The sequence below is a fragment of the Chelonia mydas genome, chromosome 5 (genome assembly GCF_015237465.2).
Source record: "Chelonia mydas isolate rCheMyd1 chromosome 5, rCheMyd1.pri.v2, whole genome shotgun sequence".
NCBI lineage: Eukaryota > Metazoa > Chordata > Testudines > Cheloniidae > Chelonia > Chelonia mydas.
The window spans coordinates 46,037,459-46,057,943 of NC_051245.2; the positions used below are offsets into that span (position 1 = coordinate 46,037,459).

Below are 20,485 nucleotides of genomic sequence, written 5' to 3' on the forward strand. Positions count from 1 at the left end.
ACCATACATATAATAAAAATATTAGACTCAATATTCTTAGGCAAAGACTACACAACAAACTTTTTGCCAACATAGCTATGTTGGTCAGGGGTAGGGTGACCAGACATCCTGATAAAATCGGGACTGTCCCAATTTTTAGTTCTTTGTCCCACGTCCCGACCGATGTATGGTCGGGACGTCATTTGTCCCAATATTGCGGTTGTGGCCGCTCCGGTGGTTTTTTTTTTTTTTTGCTTCGGCAACTTGGCTCTGGCCCCCCTGCTCTTTTTTTTTTCGCTTTGGTAACTCGGGCCACTTTTTTTTTTTTTTTTCTTTTTTGCTTCTCCCATGTGTCCTGATATTTTGTCCGATTCATCTGGTCACCCTAGTCAGGAGTGTGATGAGGTGTGATTTGTGACCAACATAGTTGGGTCGGCAAAAGCCCTTTGTGTAGAATCATTTGTACCAACAAAACTGCACTTTTGCCAGCATACGCTGCATCCACCCTAGGATCACTTTGCCAGTATAGTTATATCAGCAAAACCTTCTAAATCTTAGTCTAGCTAAAATTTCTACTACACAAACTTACCATGTCTTATACTTAACAACTTATTTAAGTTTTAGGTCAAAGAACAATTTTCTTCTTCGGGTAGGAGTTCGGGGGTGGAAGAACGTCAAACAAGTTTATTGTGAGGTAGATAAAAATGGTGGGAATTAAATTTTCTCAGATAAAATTGCTAGAATCAAATTTTTTGTGGGAAAAAGGGGACCCAAAATTCTATTTTGATTTTCATAGGTTACTGGCTAATGACTTTGCTACTAGTATTGGACAGGAAAATGATGCCTCCAGTCTATTAATTAACAACTGTACCTTTTCTCATCTGTGACAGACTCTAATTAAAATCTCATGTCAACCCATTATCCTTTTTCACAACACCATGCTTAGTCTTCCTGTTCAAAAAATTATCTCGATTGTTTAAAAAGGAACAAAGAGCAACAGGACCAACCAATCGAAACAGAAGAGACAGACTGTGTCCCCTGCATACTGCAAGATGTGTCTTTTGCATTTTGGACAGGAAATATATTTTGAAACAAAATGAAAAAGAAAACCCAGCTGCTTTAAAACTGGTGTAGATTGTTGAGACTGTTTGAATTCAGATCCACCCAGATTTAGAAAGTTAGAACGCCGAATATTGTTGGAAACATGTTCTGATTAGGAGAGATTATGAAAAAAGGAGCAGAGGGGGCAATGAGAAAAAAATCCACTGACCCCCTCCCACCTCCACCCCCCCCGAAAATAGTGAATCTTTTTTGGGGGGGAACAAACCCAAAAGTTTACAATGCTGGGGAAAAATGGCTCAAGCAGTTCACCAATCCCAAATATCAAAGTCTGCATACTTTACAGATTCAGGACAGATTTGGGAGCCTTGGTATTTTTACAAGCATTTTTATTTGGATGTAATCTGCAGTACCTGGGCTGGCAGAGTGCACAGCAACCAAAATTTACTGAATGATAATAAATGGCTCCACTTTTTTAGATAGCATCCATCTCCTGAAATGGAACTAAATTTGGAAGACAGAAGCTAATTTAAAATGAAATAGGCTAGCCAATTTTCAATTGCTCTGCATTGAGCAAAACTTTAATTGCTTCCAAATTCAAATTCTTATTGAAAAAAGAATCCTTCTTATATTACCAAAAACTTTAATATAATAAACTTAAATGTAATTTTATTATATAAATAACAACTATTTAGTACCACAAGGCTTAGAACCTTAATATAGTTTATATTATATACATATGTATTGTAGACAGAGACCAGACACTTAAAACAATTCTGTGACCATAGAGTGATTAAACACAATTGGGTTGCTTTGATGTCTTTATATGAGTAAGTCATTTAAAATTGTGCTCTGTAAAATTCTAGCTAGTGCCTTCAGACTTCTGGACTCAATTTAAAAATAAAAGGACATTGCTCATCTGGGTTTTTACTTTTTACAATGGTTCATACTTTCTACTGAATGCCTCTGGTATTTATCTTTTCAACTATTTTTTCCCCTTTTTAAAGATGTCATCCTGTAAGGTGCTCAGTGTTTCTGAAGCTCAGCATTTTGTCAGAAGAGATCCTAAGTGAGTACCAAGAAAGGAAAGAAAAGTAGAAAGGAATAAAAGAAAACAACCCTTTCTCCCACCATTAGAGATACATCTCCTGCATCCCCACATGCCACACATATTGGGTCTGAAAATTTGAGTCCCCTGGTGAAAGTAAGCATCAATAATGTGAATCCTCTAGTCTGGTTTATAAAGATAACCAAGGCCTCAATACAGCAAAAGGGATCCACTACATGAACCCATAACCCATGTACAGTCCCCATATACTTCCACTAGAGTGCAGGATCAAGCACCAAGGAGATAAGAATAGAATGACTCTTCCAAAAATTCAATGTAAACAAACCCAACCCAATCAACCTATTAACGGTCAACATCGAAAAAGATTAGAGTATTAAGAGTTTGTCTACGCAGTGCAGCAAAGTACTCTAAAAGGGGGCAGCGAGAGTCAGAATGCTTTACAAATTTACCATTTTACCGTCTAGACAAGCCCTTAGGCAGAAACATAAAATGTTAGTGAAATTAATGATATTTTCTTAACCAAAATCTTTCTAGACCTGTCATTGATGTATGATCCATTGATGTGAATCTGATTTTCCAATGTGAAGTTGAAGCTGAAATCTATAATTCTCTCTCCATTAAAACGCTTCACTTTGGATGCATATTCGTCCGATTGCAGATGTTTAATGACATCAGGGAACCAGACAGACAACCCATAGTAGCTGTGAAAAGCAGAAGCGTTCAGTCACAAAGCTCATCTTAACTTCAGAAGTATGTACAGACTAGAGAGACAACCTACAGCATCCAACTACTTAAAGCAGATAACTAGATCTGCAGAAACACTTCTACTTCTACCTGAATTTTAGATTTTTAAGCTTCAAGCATAAGAATGCTTTTAGGATGAAATGCATTTTGCTTGCATAATGTCAGAATAGTGGGATCCCTCATACTCTTCATCTGTGTGAGAGGGGAGGAATAAATCCATCCTCCAATCAGGATCAGAGCTCAGGGGTGCAGCATAGACCTCCTACAGCTGCTGGTTTAACCTGATGTGCTTTCAAGATTGTTAGGGCCACTGGAACTGTGTGGTCACAGATCCCTCCATTGATTCACACTGTAATAGTTCCCTATCCCAGACTATGCAGGGCCAGCAGAAACACCACCAGTGGGATGCAGAGAGAGTGGAGGCCCCCGGCTCAGATTTTCTGCCAGCCGCTCATGCTGTGCGGTCCCAACACAGAGTTTAAGTGGCTGGGAGAATCTTGCCCAAGCTCTCTTCACTACAGTGAATGTCACTGTGAAGTTTAAACTCTTAGTTAGGGATTGGGCCCCAGCAAATTTACACTGCATAATGATTACAATGGTCTGAGCTTTTGGGGACTTATCCTTAGACCTGAGAGGGACATGATTGCTATGGAAATTCCCAAATCAAAGTAAGCTGGTGGGTGTATCACTTACTCTAGCGTTAAGGTCTCAAAAATGTTATCTGGACTCAGAGGACAACTGGCTGGAAGCTGGAGTGGATTAGAGTGGAGTGCAGGTTGGGGCACTTTGTATGGTGGGAAGTTGCAAAAGAGATAAGGAGATGCTGTTGTGGAAGGGATCCTGAAGTAGAGGTGGCATAGAGCGCTTTATGAAGGTGGAGGAAAGCTCAGGAACTAAAAATTAGTTTTACTCTCCTTCAGTTCCTCAGTATACTTCAATGAGGATAAATTTAGCACAGCAATCATTAATTATGATTAAAAAATACAAGAAAAGTTCATTTTCTGACAGCTCAATTTAAATCTATACAGAACGACAGTCATTAGGTTAATAAGGAAGCAAATAAGTGAATTACTGTAGCATCTGTTCACCAATGAAACATGTGCATGGAACAATAAGCCACAATAATAATATTATTAAGGTTTTATATAATACTTTACATCTTCCAAGTGCTGTACAAACTCTGACCCTTAATCCCTTTTTTTCTCATGGGAAATCTCTTTTTATTCAAGAAGATAGTGCACTGGGCCTATATATTCAGAAGTGACAAGTGATTTGGAGTTCCTTAGTTTTTGGTCACACAACTCAACACCTTGAAGAGTCCTGACTTTCAAAGGGTACCAACCCTCTGAAAGTCAGAACCCTTTAAGGTGCCAGCTGGGAAACCAAAAATGGAGTAACCCCAAAAATACGATGTTTTATTTAAAAGGTGGTTGGGTAAGTATTGTCAATAAGAAAAGAAAATCACAATGACAAAGCAGATTTGCATTCCGTATGACCAGCAGCATTAAAATTAATATGTATTTCAAGATTTACAGGCTAACCATGGAAAATTCATCAAGAATCCAAGTCAATCGTACCCAAAAGACAGCGTGAACCATACAGCTGTAAGTTTGATTGTATTGTCCTTGACTGGATAGTTGAAACACCTCATAAATGTTAACCAAATCTGTAAAATATGAGAAAATAAGTTTAAAAATAAAGTGTTCTAGACAATTAAGTTATAGAGACCTGGATTCTGTTCTCTGCTTCATCAGTAAAGCAGCAAGCAATGGGCATCACATTACAGCTCTTTGATTCTCAGGCCAGACCTGCACGCTGGTGTAGGTAAAAGCAGGTTGGGTATTGCCAAACTCCATTTATCATGCACCTTTGATGGCCTCCCCTGCACTGGATCCACTGGGGTTACTTCTAACATTCTTAACCCTTATGTAGCGTCAAACAATCTCCGTTTAAAAACAAAATAGTCAGAAATATTTCCATCTTTCCCACCAAAATTATACTGTTCTGAGTGGATGACAGGCAATATTCCACCCTGAAATACTGGCACTTTTAAGGTCTGATATGTCATGACCCATCACATCTAGAAATTGGTGCTTTACACAAATGGAAAGGAGATGAGACTGCCCTCATCTCAGAAGGTTTACAGCAGAGCTGGTTGGAAAATGGGGTTTTCCACTACATCTCCCACAATTGTCTCCTTTCCTGGAGAGGCAAGGCAGTGCACCATAGGAGTCTCCTGGAAATGGTACATCATGGGAGATGTTATCCGACCAGGGCGCCTCACCCATAGAGAATGGGGACACGAGGCAACTTAACTACAACTCCTATGAGGCATTGCAGTAGCATATCTAAATTGAAATATTTCAGATTTTGGCTGCTTGGTTTTTTGTTTTTTACTTAAAACACACACATAGAAAGCAGATACTTTTTGCAAATAATTTAGTCAAAAACCCAATTTTTCATGGAAAAACAGTTTTGATCAAATTTTTTTGACCAGCTGTAGCATACATATTTTCAAGATATCGTTGAGACATTATTACATGTGGGAAAGCTATTTTAGATAATTTTTAGTGGCTTCTAAATTAGTTAGTGATATTGTCTCTCTCTTTTCAAAGTCTGTACTGTAGGATTCAAAGTAAATGACGTATCTTGTCTTTACAGGTAGGATATGGAAAACAGGCCCAGTAAACTTTTATGAAATGTTATAAAACAGTTCTAAGTTTTCCTGTAAAATATTGGGCATATGCTGAATACATGACTGTATAGTGTCTTATAAAGATTATATTGGTATTCATTTTGGATGACCTGCATAACTTATTCATGGCTTCACTAACTGTAAATAAAGTGGCCATCCCAAACCTCATACTGATTGAACCTTTTCATCATCATATGTTCCCCCTCGCCCCATATCACACTTGTTTTTCCAGTATATATTAAACAGTGCTTGAGACATAGTCCCATATTTTTGTTAGGAATGGCTCAAAAGGGTCTAGGCTGCCCTTTTCCTGATGAAGAATGGACCCATCATCTCTATGATGCTCAATTCTCTCCCACTGGCCTGTGAAAGTGGAATCTTGTGATTGTTCCTGAAGCCAGGTGTCATATTCAGTGTACAGCACATCAGCTGTCCACATCAGGTCATCCAATCACTCCTATTTCAGGGCACTAATGATGGCTCTCGTGTTACCATATACACAAACTACAACTTGGATTTTATTACTTACCCCATATAGCTCTGTGCGGATTCTAACAAAACACCTTCTGTACCAGGTTCCTGTGTCACTCTGAATTTCTATGAGCTCATCTATCTGTTTGGGAGTTTTGATTCTGTTAACCTGTGAATGGAAACAGAGCAGCATTTTCTTGAACTGTTAAAATGCAATTAAAGGGGACTTGAAAGTTTAAATAAGCTCCATAAGCTAAAGATGGGCAGACAGTTAGGGACAGATTTTCAAAAAGACAGAAGTATAAAGTCTTAACTGGAAATTTACAACTACAAATATCCTATTTGCAAATGCTACACAATTTACATGCCCAAATTAGGTGTGCTATTGCACACACTTTTGCTCTTGGACCTGTATTTCTGCATATTCAAACACTAGTTTCTGTGAAAACAAAATAGTTCAACTTTGCAGCTGCTTTAACAGAGTGTTGCCAAAAATTTGGGCCTTAATGTGGTATTGTGGGTAAGAGCATAACAAGCAGATATACCCAATTTTCTTACAGTCTGAATAAAGTATGAGACAATTTGCCATGTATGCCATGCTGTCCTATCTGAAATATATCTAAGGTACATATTTTTGGGGAAAACAATGGGGAGGAATATGTGGGTAATCAACAAACAAAATGCAGCATAACACTTTTGTGCTGAGAAGGGCATGTCTTGGGCCCACCAGGGATAAAACGTTAATGAAACCCTTCTTCACTATTATAGCATTAAAGAGGTGAGTGTGGTCCAGGGTTATGTGTTCAGTTATTGCTGGGTTACTTTCACTGTGACAAACATCATTAAAAGTATTTTAAATAATTTATTAGAGATACCAAAAAAGAAGGAAAATAGTTAAAGCTTTTGAAATATAAAGTATTAGGTACAGCTTTGATTTTAACAATATCCCTTACTCCTTTTCCCTTTAGCTGTGGGGAGTTTTTATAGGGATTCTCCCCTTCCTTCCCCCACTGTTTGACCATCTTTAGATGGTATTAAAAATGTTTATTAAATGTCCTTTTTAGGAAAAAAGAGAAAGTTAGCTGAAATGGGCTGAAGCTGTTGTTGAAGTCCAGTCCTGTTTTCTTTAAGACAAAACCAGAAAAACGCACAAAAGAGAAGCAAAACAAGAGCAAAGATAGAAAATGCAGCTTCTGTGTCTGGTGCTGACTCTCACTTGCAGCCTTGCCACTGGAGAAACAGATACAGTACATGGCCTTATCAGCTACTCTGAGACCTGGCAAACTTGCACCAGTGTTGGGCTTTTAAACTGTGATTTTAACTGCCTGTCTGGAGACAGGCTCACAGCAATGTGGCAAAAGGTGGAGTTGTCTTGGCCAGCTCAGCCAAACTTTTTTTAGACAGAAGACAAACAGAAAGAGAAGAAATAAGGTATGGAAGAAAAATGCCGGGGGGGGGGGGGGATAATAGCAAGAACTCAAGGATCACACTCCACATATTATTTGGGATTTAGCTGAAAGCAGTGGAGGTGGCAACGTCATCTGTTTCCTTCTCATTTGCCCAATTTGGTCAGGATGCTTTTCAGGATCAGGACAACAAAGGCCCAATGGTGTCATGGCAGATAATGTCTCTGGAACTAGAGAGGGTTGTGGCCATGATGGTAAAACTTGCTCCTTTCAGACCCCCTCACTCCTTCCCCCGGATATATAGGCTCCAAGCACCCTTTTGCTAGGCTCCGGGTAAATTCCTAACACGGGTCCCCATCTCATCCCACACAGACATTAAGGAAAGAAAAATTTGTATTTGTTCTGAAATGGGATAGCTACGCCTCATCACTTTAAGACTCTTCTTTTCCAGTGCAAAAGCACAAAGGACCTCACTAAAGTCAATGTTTTCCTATGAGTTCACACTCAGTAAGCAAAACAGCAAGATGACATAAGTGTTCCTATACCATTGTAGATCATCTGCAGTTTTTGATGATATCTAGGTGCAAACATGCTAACCAATACTGACTAAATGTTATTTAGTCAAACTCAAACATCCACAATTTAGCCTGAATTTTTTTTCTTGGTGATGGGCTTGTGGCCTTCTGGCTGGGCTCCTTGGACCAGACTTGGCCCTGGTAAAATGTACCCATTTCCCCCCCCTTTACTTGGGGCCTGGAGATATACAATGTCCTGAAAAAGGCAGCAGCCTCATCCCATTAACAAATCAAAGCACACTTCAGGGTTTTTTTCTTTCAGCTCATTGCCATGCCAAATCGTCACTTTACCAGGAGCTTTGAAGAGTCTAATGTCATAGGTCTTTTAATCTAATCTAAACAATCCAATTTGGAACCATCTACTTGTCTCCAACTTTTCCTGACCTTCGTAAAGAATTTTATGGAACAGGCCAATTTTTTTTTAAAACCTTGGACAACTTAGTGTACAGGCCTCTGCACCACCACACTTGCATAAAATAGCTGTAACTGATAGACACAAACAGGCAGACGGCTGGATAGACTGGCTGTTGATGAGAAATGAATGTGCAGGGCTTGCAGTAAAGAAAGTGTGTTCCCCCCCTTAAAATAGAAGTATGGAAGATAACCTGCCCAACCATAACTCATCATAGGCTTCAAAGTAGTAGCTCATTGTTTTATTCAGTATGCCTTTCCCTGCACTGTTGAAATGTTTCCTGTTTAGAGCTTGTAACAGGATGGCAATCACCTCTTGCCTGTGCCCTCTTGGCCAAGTGCATATGCCTGCACGCTCTCTAACTGAGCTAAGTCTTCAGCGACTCACCCCTCCAGTCGAGTCACATACAGTCTGAACATGAAACACAAACTCCTTCCGGGGTAAACAGTTGTAATGGGGGCCTATCCCAGTACCCCTCGGTTGGCCTCTCTCTTCCTGTAGCCCTCCCAGGTTCAGGTCCTTAAGTAATCTCAGTCTTTAAACAGTCCTGGCCCTGGTATCGAGCCATACCTCAAGGGATCCCTCCCTGGAGGCAATGTCTTTTTCTTCTCTGGGCCTCTCTGGGCCAGCGTGGTTACTAAACAGTTCAGGTCCCCTTCTGGGGAGCTGTATTCCCAGTTCAACATCCAAGCCACTTCCCCAGCAGCAAATGGGAGGAAGCCATGCCTGCCCAGTACTCCAGGTCCCAGTCCTAAAAATAGCAACCACCTACCATGTCCCTTTAACTAAACCGTGTTGCTGCTATGATTTCCCGGGCCACTTCCCCAGCACCTTTGCCCTCACTGTAGGGCTGAAGTCTTTGACCCTCTCTGCTCCCCTGATCTCTTCTAGCAGCTGTTCGGTCCACAGTCCATTAACGCCCTCAGCCAGCCAGGAACATCAGTCTTACTCCTTCAGCTCCAGGCAACAACTGCCCTCACCTCTGCCCTGCAGCTCCTTTTATATGGGCTTGCTGTGTCCAGACTGGCTGCTCCCTGCAGCCTCTCTCTGATTGGCTGTGTCCCATGCAGCCTCTCTAGGCCACCTGGAGGACTCACCTCCACTGCTTCTTTCTGAAGCACTTACATGAGAGGAAAGTGATCAGGAACAGTCAGCATGGATTCACCAAGGGAAGGTCATGCCTGACTAATCTAATCGCCTTTTATGATGAGATTACTGGTTCTGTGGATGAAGGGAAAGCAGTGGATGTATTGTTTCTTGACTTTAGCAAAGCTTTTGACACGGTCTCCCACAGTATTCTTGTCAGCAAGTTAAGGAAGTATGGGCTGGATGAATGCACTATAAGGTGGGTAGAAAGCTGGCTAGATTGTCGGGCTCAACGGGTAGTGATCAATGGCTCCATGTCTAGTTGGCAGCCGGTGTCAAGTGGAGTGCCCCAGGGGTCGGTCCTGGGGCCGGTTTTGTTCAATATCTTCATAAATGATCTGGAGGATGGTGTGGATTGCACTCTCAGCAAATTTGCGGATGATACTAAACTGGGAGGAGTGGTAGATACGCTGGAGGGGAGGGATAGGATACAGAAGGACCTAGACAAATTGGAGGATTGGGCCAAAAGAAATCTGATGAGGTTCAATAAGGATAAGTGCAGGGTCCTGCACTTAGGATGGAAGAATCCAATGCACCGCTACAGACTAGGGACCGAATGGCTAGGCAGCAGTTCTGCGGAAAAGGACCTAGGGGTGACAGTGGATGAGAAGCTGGATATGAGTCAGCAGTGTGCCCTTGTTGCCAAGAAGGCCAATGGCATTTTGGGATGTATAAGTAGGGGCATAGCGAGCAGATCGAGGGACGTGATCGTTCCCCTCTATTCGACACTGGTGAGGCCTCATCTGGAGTACTGTGTCCAGTTTTGGGCCCCACACTACAAGAAGGATGTGGATAAATTGGAGAGAGTCCAGCGAAGGGCAACAAAAATGATTAGGGGTCTAGAGCACATGACTTATGAGGAGAGGCTGAGGGAGCTGGGATTGTTTAGTCTGCAGAAGAGAAGAATGAGGGGGGATTTGATAGCTGCTTTCAACTACCTGAAAGGGGGTTCCAAAGAGGATGGCTCTAGACTGTTCTCAATGGTAGCAGATGACAGAACGAGGAGTAATGGTCTCAAGTTGCAATGGGGGAGGTTTAGATTGGATATTAGGAAAAACTTTTTCACTAAGAGGGTGGTGAAACACTGGAATGCGTTACCTAGGGAGGTGGTAGAATCTCCTTCCTTAGAGGTTTTTAAGGTCAGGCTTGACAAAGCCCTGGCTGGGATGATTTAACTGGGAATTGGTCCTGCTTCGAGCAGGGGGTTGGACTAGATGACCTTCTGGGGTCCCTTCCAACCCTGATATTCTATGATTCTATGATTCTGGGATGAGGTTTGGTAGGATCATGAGGCCTCCAAGGAGGGGGCCTCAAGGCCTGGTACACCCTGTCAAGGAGCTGTTTCTAGCAACTAATCCGCACTGGATACAGCCCAAAAATCTTAACCCTTTTAAATCAGATTCTGGTAGCAAAATAGAAATGTTCCTAATATAGATAACTATGATTTTGGTTCGAGCTGGAGAACTTGTTTTTGCAGAATTAGCTCCACACCCAATAGAACTATAAGGTGCTCCTTAACAATGACAACAAAATTCATTTTGATAATATCCTGAAAGGAATAACAGAATTCCTTTCTTTTCGTGTAAAATTATAAAAATGCTCAGCTGAATAAATAAAAAGATTTGAAGAAACAAGAATACTAAGTTATCTAAAAATCCATTTTCTGTCTTTTATCTGTAAAAATTTGTAACTATAAAGAGAGAGATGCAAGACTGGAGCTATTCTAAGTGATAGACTTTCTGTTGGGTAGGTGTAGAAAAAATATTTTGAAGCAAGTCTAGTTTCCACAGTATGAAATTTGGGAAAGACAAAAAACAAGAATAGCTGCATATCTGAGTGAAAAGGCAACTTCTGTATTCCACAGATGACTAGAAGTACATAGTGCCTCAAATTTTACAAACTAATGAAACATTGTAAAGGAAAATTCACCCAGAAAAAATGCTCAATTAACATAAATGCAGTATGAATTGACTGAGGGGGAAGAATTTTGTCTGTAGTGGATTGGAGATTTTTTACATGGATATTGATCCGAGACAACTTAATGTATGCTTTTTTAAAAGCCCCAGTTCTGGAACGTAAACACATACTTAAATTTTAAGCATGTTAGTAGTCCTGTGGACTTCAATGAGAATTACTCATATACTTGAAGTTAGGCATGTGACTAATTACATTGTGAATCATAGCCTAAGAACGTAACTGCCTAGAGGTATAAATATTTGCAGTGTTGTTGTAGCCGTGTTTGTCCCAGGATATGACAGAGGAAAGGGGGTGAAGTAATATCCTTTATTGGACAAACTTCTGCTGGAGGAAGAGACAAGCTTTCAAACTTCACAGAGCTCTCAACAAGTTAGCACGAGTATAAATAGCAGTGTAGCCAGGGTAGCATGAGTAGCGGCAGCTGAGGCCTGGCTTAGCCATATTGAATACACACCCGCCTGAAACTGGTGCGTACTTACTCAGCAAGGCTAAGCCAAGCCTCTGCTACCGCTATTCATGCTACCATGGCTACACTGCTATTTATCAGAGGGGTGGCCGTGTTAGTCTGGATCTTTAAAAGCGGCAAAAAGTCCTGTGGCACCTTATAGACTAACAGATGTATTGGAGCATAAGCTTTCCTGGGTGAATACCCACTTTGTCGGATGCATGTAGTAGAAGTTTCCAGAGGCAGGTATAAATATGCAAGCAAGAATCAGGCTAGGGATAACGAGGTTAGTTCAATCAGGGAGGATGAGGCCCTCTTCTAGCAGTTGAGGTGTGAACACCAAGGGAGGAGAAACTGCTTTTGTAACTGGCTAGCCATTCACAGTCTTTGTTTAATCCTATGCTAATGGTGTCAAATTTGCAAATGAACTGAAGCTCAGCAGTTTCTCTTTGAAGTCTGGTCCTGAAGTTTTTTTGCTGCAGGATGGCTACCTTTAAATCTGCTATTGTGTGTCCAGGGAGATTGAAATGTTCTCCTACAGGTTTTTGTATATTGCCATTTCTAATATCTGATTTGTGTCTATTTATCCTTTTACGTAGGGACTGTCCAGTTTGGCCGATGTACATAGCAGAGGGGCATTGCTGGCACATGATGGCATATATTACATTGATGGACGTGCAGGTGAATGAACCGGTGATGGTGTGGCTGATCTGGTTAGGTCCTGTGATGGTGTCGCTTGTGTAGATACTGCTTTTTATACCTCTGCTAGCTAGCATGAGTATGTGTACACAAGTAGAGTAATCACAACTCAGCTCTAGACAGGCCATTTGTTTGGTTTTAAACCAGACAGTCCTCTTTTTGAGTGTTTGTAGTCAGATAAAACCAGATGTGGTTTTGTCCAGTATTAGACAAGGGACACCATTTTGAAGAGTCATGCTGTTCCGCCCCTGCTGATGTGAGCTTGCATGCACTGTGAGTGTGAGGTTACAGTGGCAGGATGACACTGGCAGGGACAGAACTGTGTTATTCCTGGAAGTACCAGCATGTCTGCTATTCTGGGAATGTGTGAGTGGCTACCCTATCCAGCTCATAGTGTAGACATAGCCTAAGTGTATTCCCCACCCCAGTTCAGTTTGTCTCCTTTTCATTTTGGTTTTGATAACCATATCTAAAGGTGAAGCCCTAGTCATACTGGAAACAAGTGTAAATATTACTGGCAGATGACATGTGGCTTCTGGAAAATATGACATCATATCATTAGGAAAACGCATCAAAAGAAAAACACTCAAATTAAATAAATAATTAAGAAAAAGGAAAATCACCTGAATCAAATAGAAATTAGATCTGCTGCAGGATCAGAAAACATATTAACTACCAAAGGATCTGTATCTTTTTGATATAACCAGTTAACACAGAGGTCAAATAAAAAATGACAAATATATCTAGGCATACAGTCAGACTGGATGAAGCTATGAAGTTTAAGAATACCAGCTAAGTAAATACTTGGACGACAATTCACAAAAGCCAGGTCTAATTTAAATTGAAAAGATTAAAAGACAAAAAGAAAATTACACAAAAATTCTTTGCATGTATACCTAATATGATAAGGTGCTAAGATGGTCCAATGAGGAAACTGTGATAAGCTAACATTCTAATAGCGTTAGCATTCTATTCGGTTAATATTGTAATAGGAAAACACAAGCCTACATTAGGGACCACTTCAATGCATAACCTTGATGTATAATACAATGTTTCTAATACTTTGGATTTAGGAGTCAAGTTTTCCCATCACTAACAGCAGCAGCACTGAAAAATCCCAACTCCCTGGTGTTTTGCCTCTTATCCATGCAATGGAAAGTGGAAGTTTAATCATATTAAAAGTTGACAAACTATTTACAACATTTAAAAACAACACACTGAGTTTAGTTTTAATCATTTTTCCAGTGTTTTATTTCAATAATTAATGTAGAAGGAGGGAGTGTTCTCTAGCCGTTAGATCAGTGGAACAGGAGTAACTAAGCCCATGTTCTTTCACAGCTCCACTGCTAACTCACTGTGTAGACTTAGGCAATTTGCTTTACCTACAAATGACCGTAGGTATTAGTAGGTGTAATAACAACAACATTATGCTGGAAGGTTTTAATGGCTGCCATCAAGAGGATCTTTGATCCAAAGGCGCCACAGACCTGTTAAAGCTGATGGGTGCACTAAACACCCTCTTTTAGACTAAACTGAAGGAGCAACTAAGCTCCTATATGAAGACACCTGGAGACAACAGACGCTACCACCCAAGGCAATTGGCTGCATGGCAAAGCCTGAGCAGAGTTACATCGTGAAGTTTGAGGGGTTCTCCTGGGACTGTTTGCAAATGCAGGGAGTAGGGGATTGTTTCTGGCAAGCTGGATGTGTGTTAAAGCAACAAGAAAGCCAGCAGAAAGCAAGACAAACAGTCGTGAGCATGAGTTTGAGAGGGAGCAGAGAGACAGAGTGCCTTGGGACACAGAACTGGCTGGAGAGGCAGATTTGGATTTCTGAGGAAGGAAACGGACTATTGTGGTTTGTTTCTGCAGTGTTCAGAGAAACAAGACTTTGCTTATATTCTTTGTAAATAAACAGGATTTCACCAAAGAAATACTTGTCTCATATAATCCATTTCTCCTCCGAATGGAAACAAATCTGCAAGGCACTGAATATTGGTAATAACTCAGGCCAAAGAGGCAACTATAATAAATAGTCGACTTCCCGGGAGGATATCAGAAAATTATTTTTAAATGTATTGAGATCTTGATATAAAAGACATTCTACAAAAGTGCAGCATACTTTATTCTTTTAGCTCGGTAAAAACAAATTCATTTGAAAAGGTTTCAGTGCATAAAAAGCAGCTGTTAGAGGTCCAGTGACTTTATCTTTCTTTTTTGCGTTTACTATTATCCACATTAAGGGAGTAGGCTTTGCAGCAGCTTTCTTAAGGAAACACTAAAACTGGAGAATATTGGTTATATCAATACAATGGAACTTATTGTTACATCACTGATCCACATGCCCTGCAATATGCTGGCTAAGGTTTCCAAAGCCAGCCAAGGGATCTGGACACCTAATACCTATTAATGTTAAAGGAAACTGGGTATTTAAATCCCTTAGGTAGCTTTTAAAACTGAAGCCATTTAGTTTATATGGCAGGGCTGTAGAATAACTTCCTTACTCTGAGTCAGATGTACCACAGGTATGTAGAGTACAGTTACTGATTGCTAAACCATTCAGGACCTGGCTGACAGGAGAACGGATGCTGCTTTAAGAGGTCAGCTTGGTGATTAATACTCACTGTGAAGACTTTTTCAGGCTGACCACGAGCTCGCATGTTGGTGTCATGAATTTGCTTGAGAATCATCCAAGCTTCATCGTGTTTTCCAACCTATAAAATTTGACCAAATTATGGAAAAGATTTATGTTAATACTTTTTAAACAATTTTAGTACCTGGTGCTGTGATACTATGGGGATGAATGCTCCAGACATAAGATAGACAGGAACAGGGAATTATAAAGAATACGTTGAAAGTTTTACCTCCAGCAGAAACCTTGGACTTTCTGGCATGAAAGTGAGTGCTACTACTGAGGAGACACAAGGCAGTGCACAGACGACTACAAATACTCTCCAGCTGTGAAACTGGTAGGCAGACCCCATACTAAAACTCCATCCTATGGGAGAGAAAAATAAATATCAAAAGAAACAAGGAGCATTTCACATGTTGATGTCTGACAACTTTGGAATAGTTGGATATAAATCTACACCCAAATTTGGCCCAGCAAATATTTATTTTGAGAGGGTGGTAAGGGAATTATCCCCAGCATTTATTCTATTCTTGTTCCACAGACATTCAAGGGATCAAGTTTTACTGACACAAATGCTCACCAGATGCATTTTAAACTTTTTTCTGTAATTATGCACACTGGACCTGGTAATACCTTATGTGGGATTGGAGGCTGCTTGACACAGCAGTGGGAGAAAGTTTCCCAACCCCCTGCCAGAAACCTCATCCAGAGATAACTAAATGAACCAAACAAGGACATCACTGCAAGCTTCGCAAATAGGACCTCACATATACACATGCAATGGCTGTGTGTGAATATGACAGGAAAATTAAATCTAAATGCTACATCCACCCACTATGTTTTACAATGGTCTATTTTTTCCAGGAATGATGCCTCTGACAGAGCCTGTGTGAGCCTGAAAGGACAATGCTTAGTATTTTACAAAATTCCATCATCCTGCTTATCTGCTACATCTGGCTAAATTACTACCACTCCCTGAGAGAGTCAAAGACCGAGTGGCTTCTTCAAACCTTCCTACTGATTATTGATAGGATTTACATCTATCCCATTAGGCAACAATAATGATGCCATGGGACTTCTGGATAACAAGTGTCGAATTCTCACAAACTATTAGTAATCAATCCAAACAGCGTAAAAAATTGCAAAAAAATGTGACAAGTATATTCATGTAAAAAATACATTTGAGTCAATTGCAATATGTAAACAGAGGTTAAAATCGGAGTAAATTTTTCACTGTGAATTGTTTGCTCATTTATCTGCTTTAAACTAAGCAGGCATGTTTTTATTTTTCTGGTAAAGCACTGGAATTTTGTTTTTAATTGAGTTAATTATTTTTTTGGTATAAGATCAAGAGTTTCTGAAATTGCATTACCTCTCATTTAGAAAAGTGAATATAGCCAAAGTAAATTCCTTTTTAGGTTTGGGTGAAGAGTTAAGGAATTTTTTTTTTGGTGTGCTTTTTACCCCACTAATTTTTATAGAACTGAAAGATAGAAAAATAAGTTATTTTGATTTAAGATTCCAAAGTCTGATTTTTTATTTATTTTTTCTACAAAAGGAAGATGCTAATGTCAAACCACTCAATATGGAAACAGAGTCCCAAAATGGAATACAAGGCAATGCATAATGCATAGAGCATTTAAAGGGCATAACTCTCTTCACATCTAGTCCCAGAACACTGTACAAAGAGCCATCTAAAATCTATTATCGTAAACATCAAATGCCTTCAGCTGGAAGTACTAAGAAGAGCATTCAGTGTTTAAACTCGCATCTGGGATTCAAATCCTTAATCTTGAAGCAGTTAGGGCTAGATTTGAGGTAAAACAGGAGGGGTGAGAAGAAAAAAAATGAAAATAACTGTCCCTTTCCTCCAAAGAATAGATCTTGTGATGCAACCCTAACAGAAATATCACTGAGTTGAGTTATTAAGGATAAGTTTCCCGAGCTAAAATACTTCAAAGAAGACTAAAGGAAAGAAAGGCTTCCCTTTGGCAAAAAATTTATTAGTCAAGCCTTGATCATTTATAGAACATTCAAAACTCTGAAAATGCAAGTGTACTAAAATGATACAGGTATGTGGATACGCATCATACTGTATATTCTCTGTGTAACAGATACACATATATTCTGCTGAAGATTTCCTTTGCATCATTTTTGTACAGAATGATTACAGAAGCATGACTGAAACTGGTAACATGTCCCCTGATGCTCAGTGAAAACACTATAATTTTCCCTTTTACATAATGACACAAACATGTTTGATATTATTAAGCTTTTTCTTTCTTTTGTTCCACAGAGCGTGTCAGAATATGGTTTGTTATGCAAAGCGTGGTGTTTTTCATTTGCCATAATACAATTGAATACAGCTTTGTTTTGTAGAGCAGCTTTCATAAAAACTTTACATGAAAGCACTTTACAGAGTTAAATAACAGAATCTGAATTAAATAACAAGGGAGAGAGAAAGAATACAGTTAAAGTGTAAATAATAGCAGAAGGAGAAAGAAATTGAGGTAAGAGAGAAAAAAGATGTTTTCAAATAAGAGTTAAAAGGAGATTGTATTAATAAGGCAAAGAGTTACAGTAAAGCTGATACAGGTGACAGCTGCTGCAAAGGAGAAGGTTCTTGCACCAACAATAGTGAGATTGTGTGAAGGGACAAAGAGGGGGCCAATGAAAGACGGGTAGAGGGTGTAGAGGGCACCAAGTTCCATGAGACAGTCTTGTCAAGTTCATGGAGGGATATACATACACAAGGGGCCATATCCCTCAACTGGCATAAATCAAAGTAGCTCCATTGAAGTCAATTAAGTTAGGTTGATTTATATCAGTTGAGGATCTGGACAAGGACAATTGTGACCTGGATCCTGAAGTGGGCATGGAACCAGGAGAATTGTTTGAGGAGTAAATGAAGGCATTGCAGTTCTAGGTATGGTACATGAGAGAAGACAGGCAGCAGTATTCTGCACAGGTTGAAAACTAGAGAGCCTCAAGAGAATGGACTAACAAGGTGAAAGAAGCTGATGGTTTGGATGAGAATTTTCAGCAGAGATGGAGTTGAGACAGTAATGTACCTTGGCAATGTTACAGAGATGCTAACAGCCGATTTATAGACAAAGGACATGTGTAAGCAACTAGAATTTAAATTCAAGAATTACATCAAATTATGGATTATAAACCAAATTATTCTATCTGTTGTTACAGCCCCAGTAGGCTGCTGTGTTTGGGTCCCACTATGCCAGACCAATGCACTCTTAAGCTTCCTTTGGTCTGAGTCAGCTGCAGCACTTTCTTTTTCTTTGGCCTCTGTGTCACGCTTCCTGAGCACAGGCTCTCTGGCTGTTACCCCGTTGTGTAAGAGGGACCTCGCGGTCCAGCTGCCTTGGACTCCGGAACCAGTGTTGATCCCCTGCAGACTCCTCAGTAGATTAAGAACACCCTTTTCCAGCATTCCAGCCTCATGGGCACTCTGGTTTACAGTTCACCTCTTTAGGGATGTGTCACAGTTGAAGGCATAACACGCAGGCTTTGTAAAGGTTTCTAACACAATCACTCTTTACCTTAGACAGCACAAGCAATATACAGCTCTAGACAAAATAATAAAACATCTGTATGCATTTTCCTGCTTCAGTTTCCTCATTATACTTGAACGTTCTTAGGTCAGAGTCATCTAGGTTTTCCAGGACCCCCCGTTTGCACATGGCTTCTCCTCCAAATCACTGAGTGTATGTGTCTCTCTCTTCTCTCCCCTCACCCCCCTCCAGCCAGCTTCATTCTGCTTTCTTTCCCCAAATGACTGTGAGAGACCCTTTCTTTTAAAACCCCCAGTCCTCTATGTCAGGTGACCCCCTGATAAGCCTCTTCAAGTGATCAAAGTCACCCACCAGCTGAACCACTGCTTAGTCACCTGACCACCTAGACAGACTGGTTCTGGGCGGTAGCCAACTCTTTGTCCAAGGGGACTTCCATGGGAATAGAGAGCCATCCAGTTTTAATGACCTTGCATTGTTAGCTCTGTGCCACCAGCCCCTGGAATTTCAGTCCAAGGTTGAGGTGAAAAGACAACAGAGAAGGCAGAGAAGCCCCACATTCAAAATGGAGTTTGCCCTCTAACACAGATGTACATACTATATCAAACACAATTCATAGGCTGTATATAGACAGATTTCCCAAATTGTTACACCTATACAATCACACTGACAGACGCATTTGCAACGGTGTAATAAAATAGAATTTGGTCCAGTGGAGGCAATGAATTGTGCAAGACAAAGAAAGAGGATGCTCCTTATACCCAATAGCAGCACTTCTGTTTAAGAGACATTGAGCTGAAAGAAGTTAAATCAAAGCCACAATTTGCTTAGTCAAAGCAGGTGAGGGAAAAGACAGTTTGACAGGTGGGAGAGCAACTACAACAAGAAGGAACTAGAGATGCCTGTATAATTATGGAAGTGGAGTAAGATGATGGAGTGGTCCATAGGGTGGACCACACAATAATAAAGGAGAAGGAGTCACCAGCAGTCAAAAGAATGAGCTATTAACTGCATGGAGGAATGTGGCTTCTGTGCTACAATTAATGGAACGCAACCAAGGACCTTGTTCTAGGAGAGGTAAGTGCTGAGACAGAGAAGGCTACATAGTAGTTTCTTTTTAAAAAAAAATTAAACATTAAGGTGACACTGTGCAACAACTAGTTGTAGAGGTTTGACATACATGGAAGAGAACATCACTGTAGTGGGATCTACAAACCCCATACTGAGCAGAGGCAGAAGGGGGAGGGAGCCTCTCCTGCCTACGGGAAAGCAGCCTGACCATATCCCTATGCAGCTGCCAGAACTGCCAGTCATGGAGGCAGGCACTCACAGTGGCAACCAATACAGGAACAAGGCCTGCTATAAAAGTAGAGCGCTCAGAGAAGGAAGAGAGGCAGAAAGGCTTGGGATAGTGAAGGGGTAACACCCCTGTACCTTGCTTCCTCCAGAAACATGGCCCAAAGGGACTGAAGGAGACGACTAGGCCTAATTAGAGGCCAGGGGCCAAGGAGTGTCCTGTCCAGGGGCTAACCAAAGAAAGCCAATCAGCGGGCAATAGAGACCTTCTGAAAGACCACATCAGGGACTGGTGACAATAACACAATATCTTACACAGCCACTGGCAGCACACAGGAGATACATGATGGCAGA

At 40.6% G+C, this 20,485-nt stretch overlaps 1 protein-coding gene across 4 annotated transcripts in view; it reads right to left on the bottom strand.

Annotated features, from left to right (window-relative positions):
- SV2C (synaptic vesicle glycoprotein 2C) overlaps positions 1-20,485 on the bottom strand; it is a 221,706-nt gene that overhangs the window by 20,093 nt on the left and 181,128 nt on the right. For all 4 annotated transcript variants that reach the window (XM_043547291.1, XM_007064505.3, XM_043547290.1 and 1 more), the window contains 5 exons: positions 15,541-15,674; positions 15,301-15,390; positions 6,076-6,186; positions 4,429-4,517; positions 2,644-2,808 (listed from right to left, as the gene is read on the bottom strand). In XM_043547291.1, the coding sequence (XP_043403226.1) occupies positions 2,644-2,808; positions 4,429-4,517; positions 6,076-6,186; positions 15,301-15,390; positions 15,541-15,674 (589 nt within the window). The remainder of the gene's footprint in view (positions 1-2,643; positions 2,809-4,428; positions 4,518-6,075; positions 6,187-15,300; positions 15,391-15,540; positions 15,675-20,485) is intronic.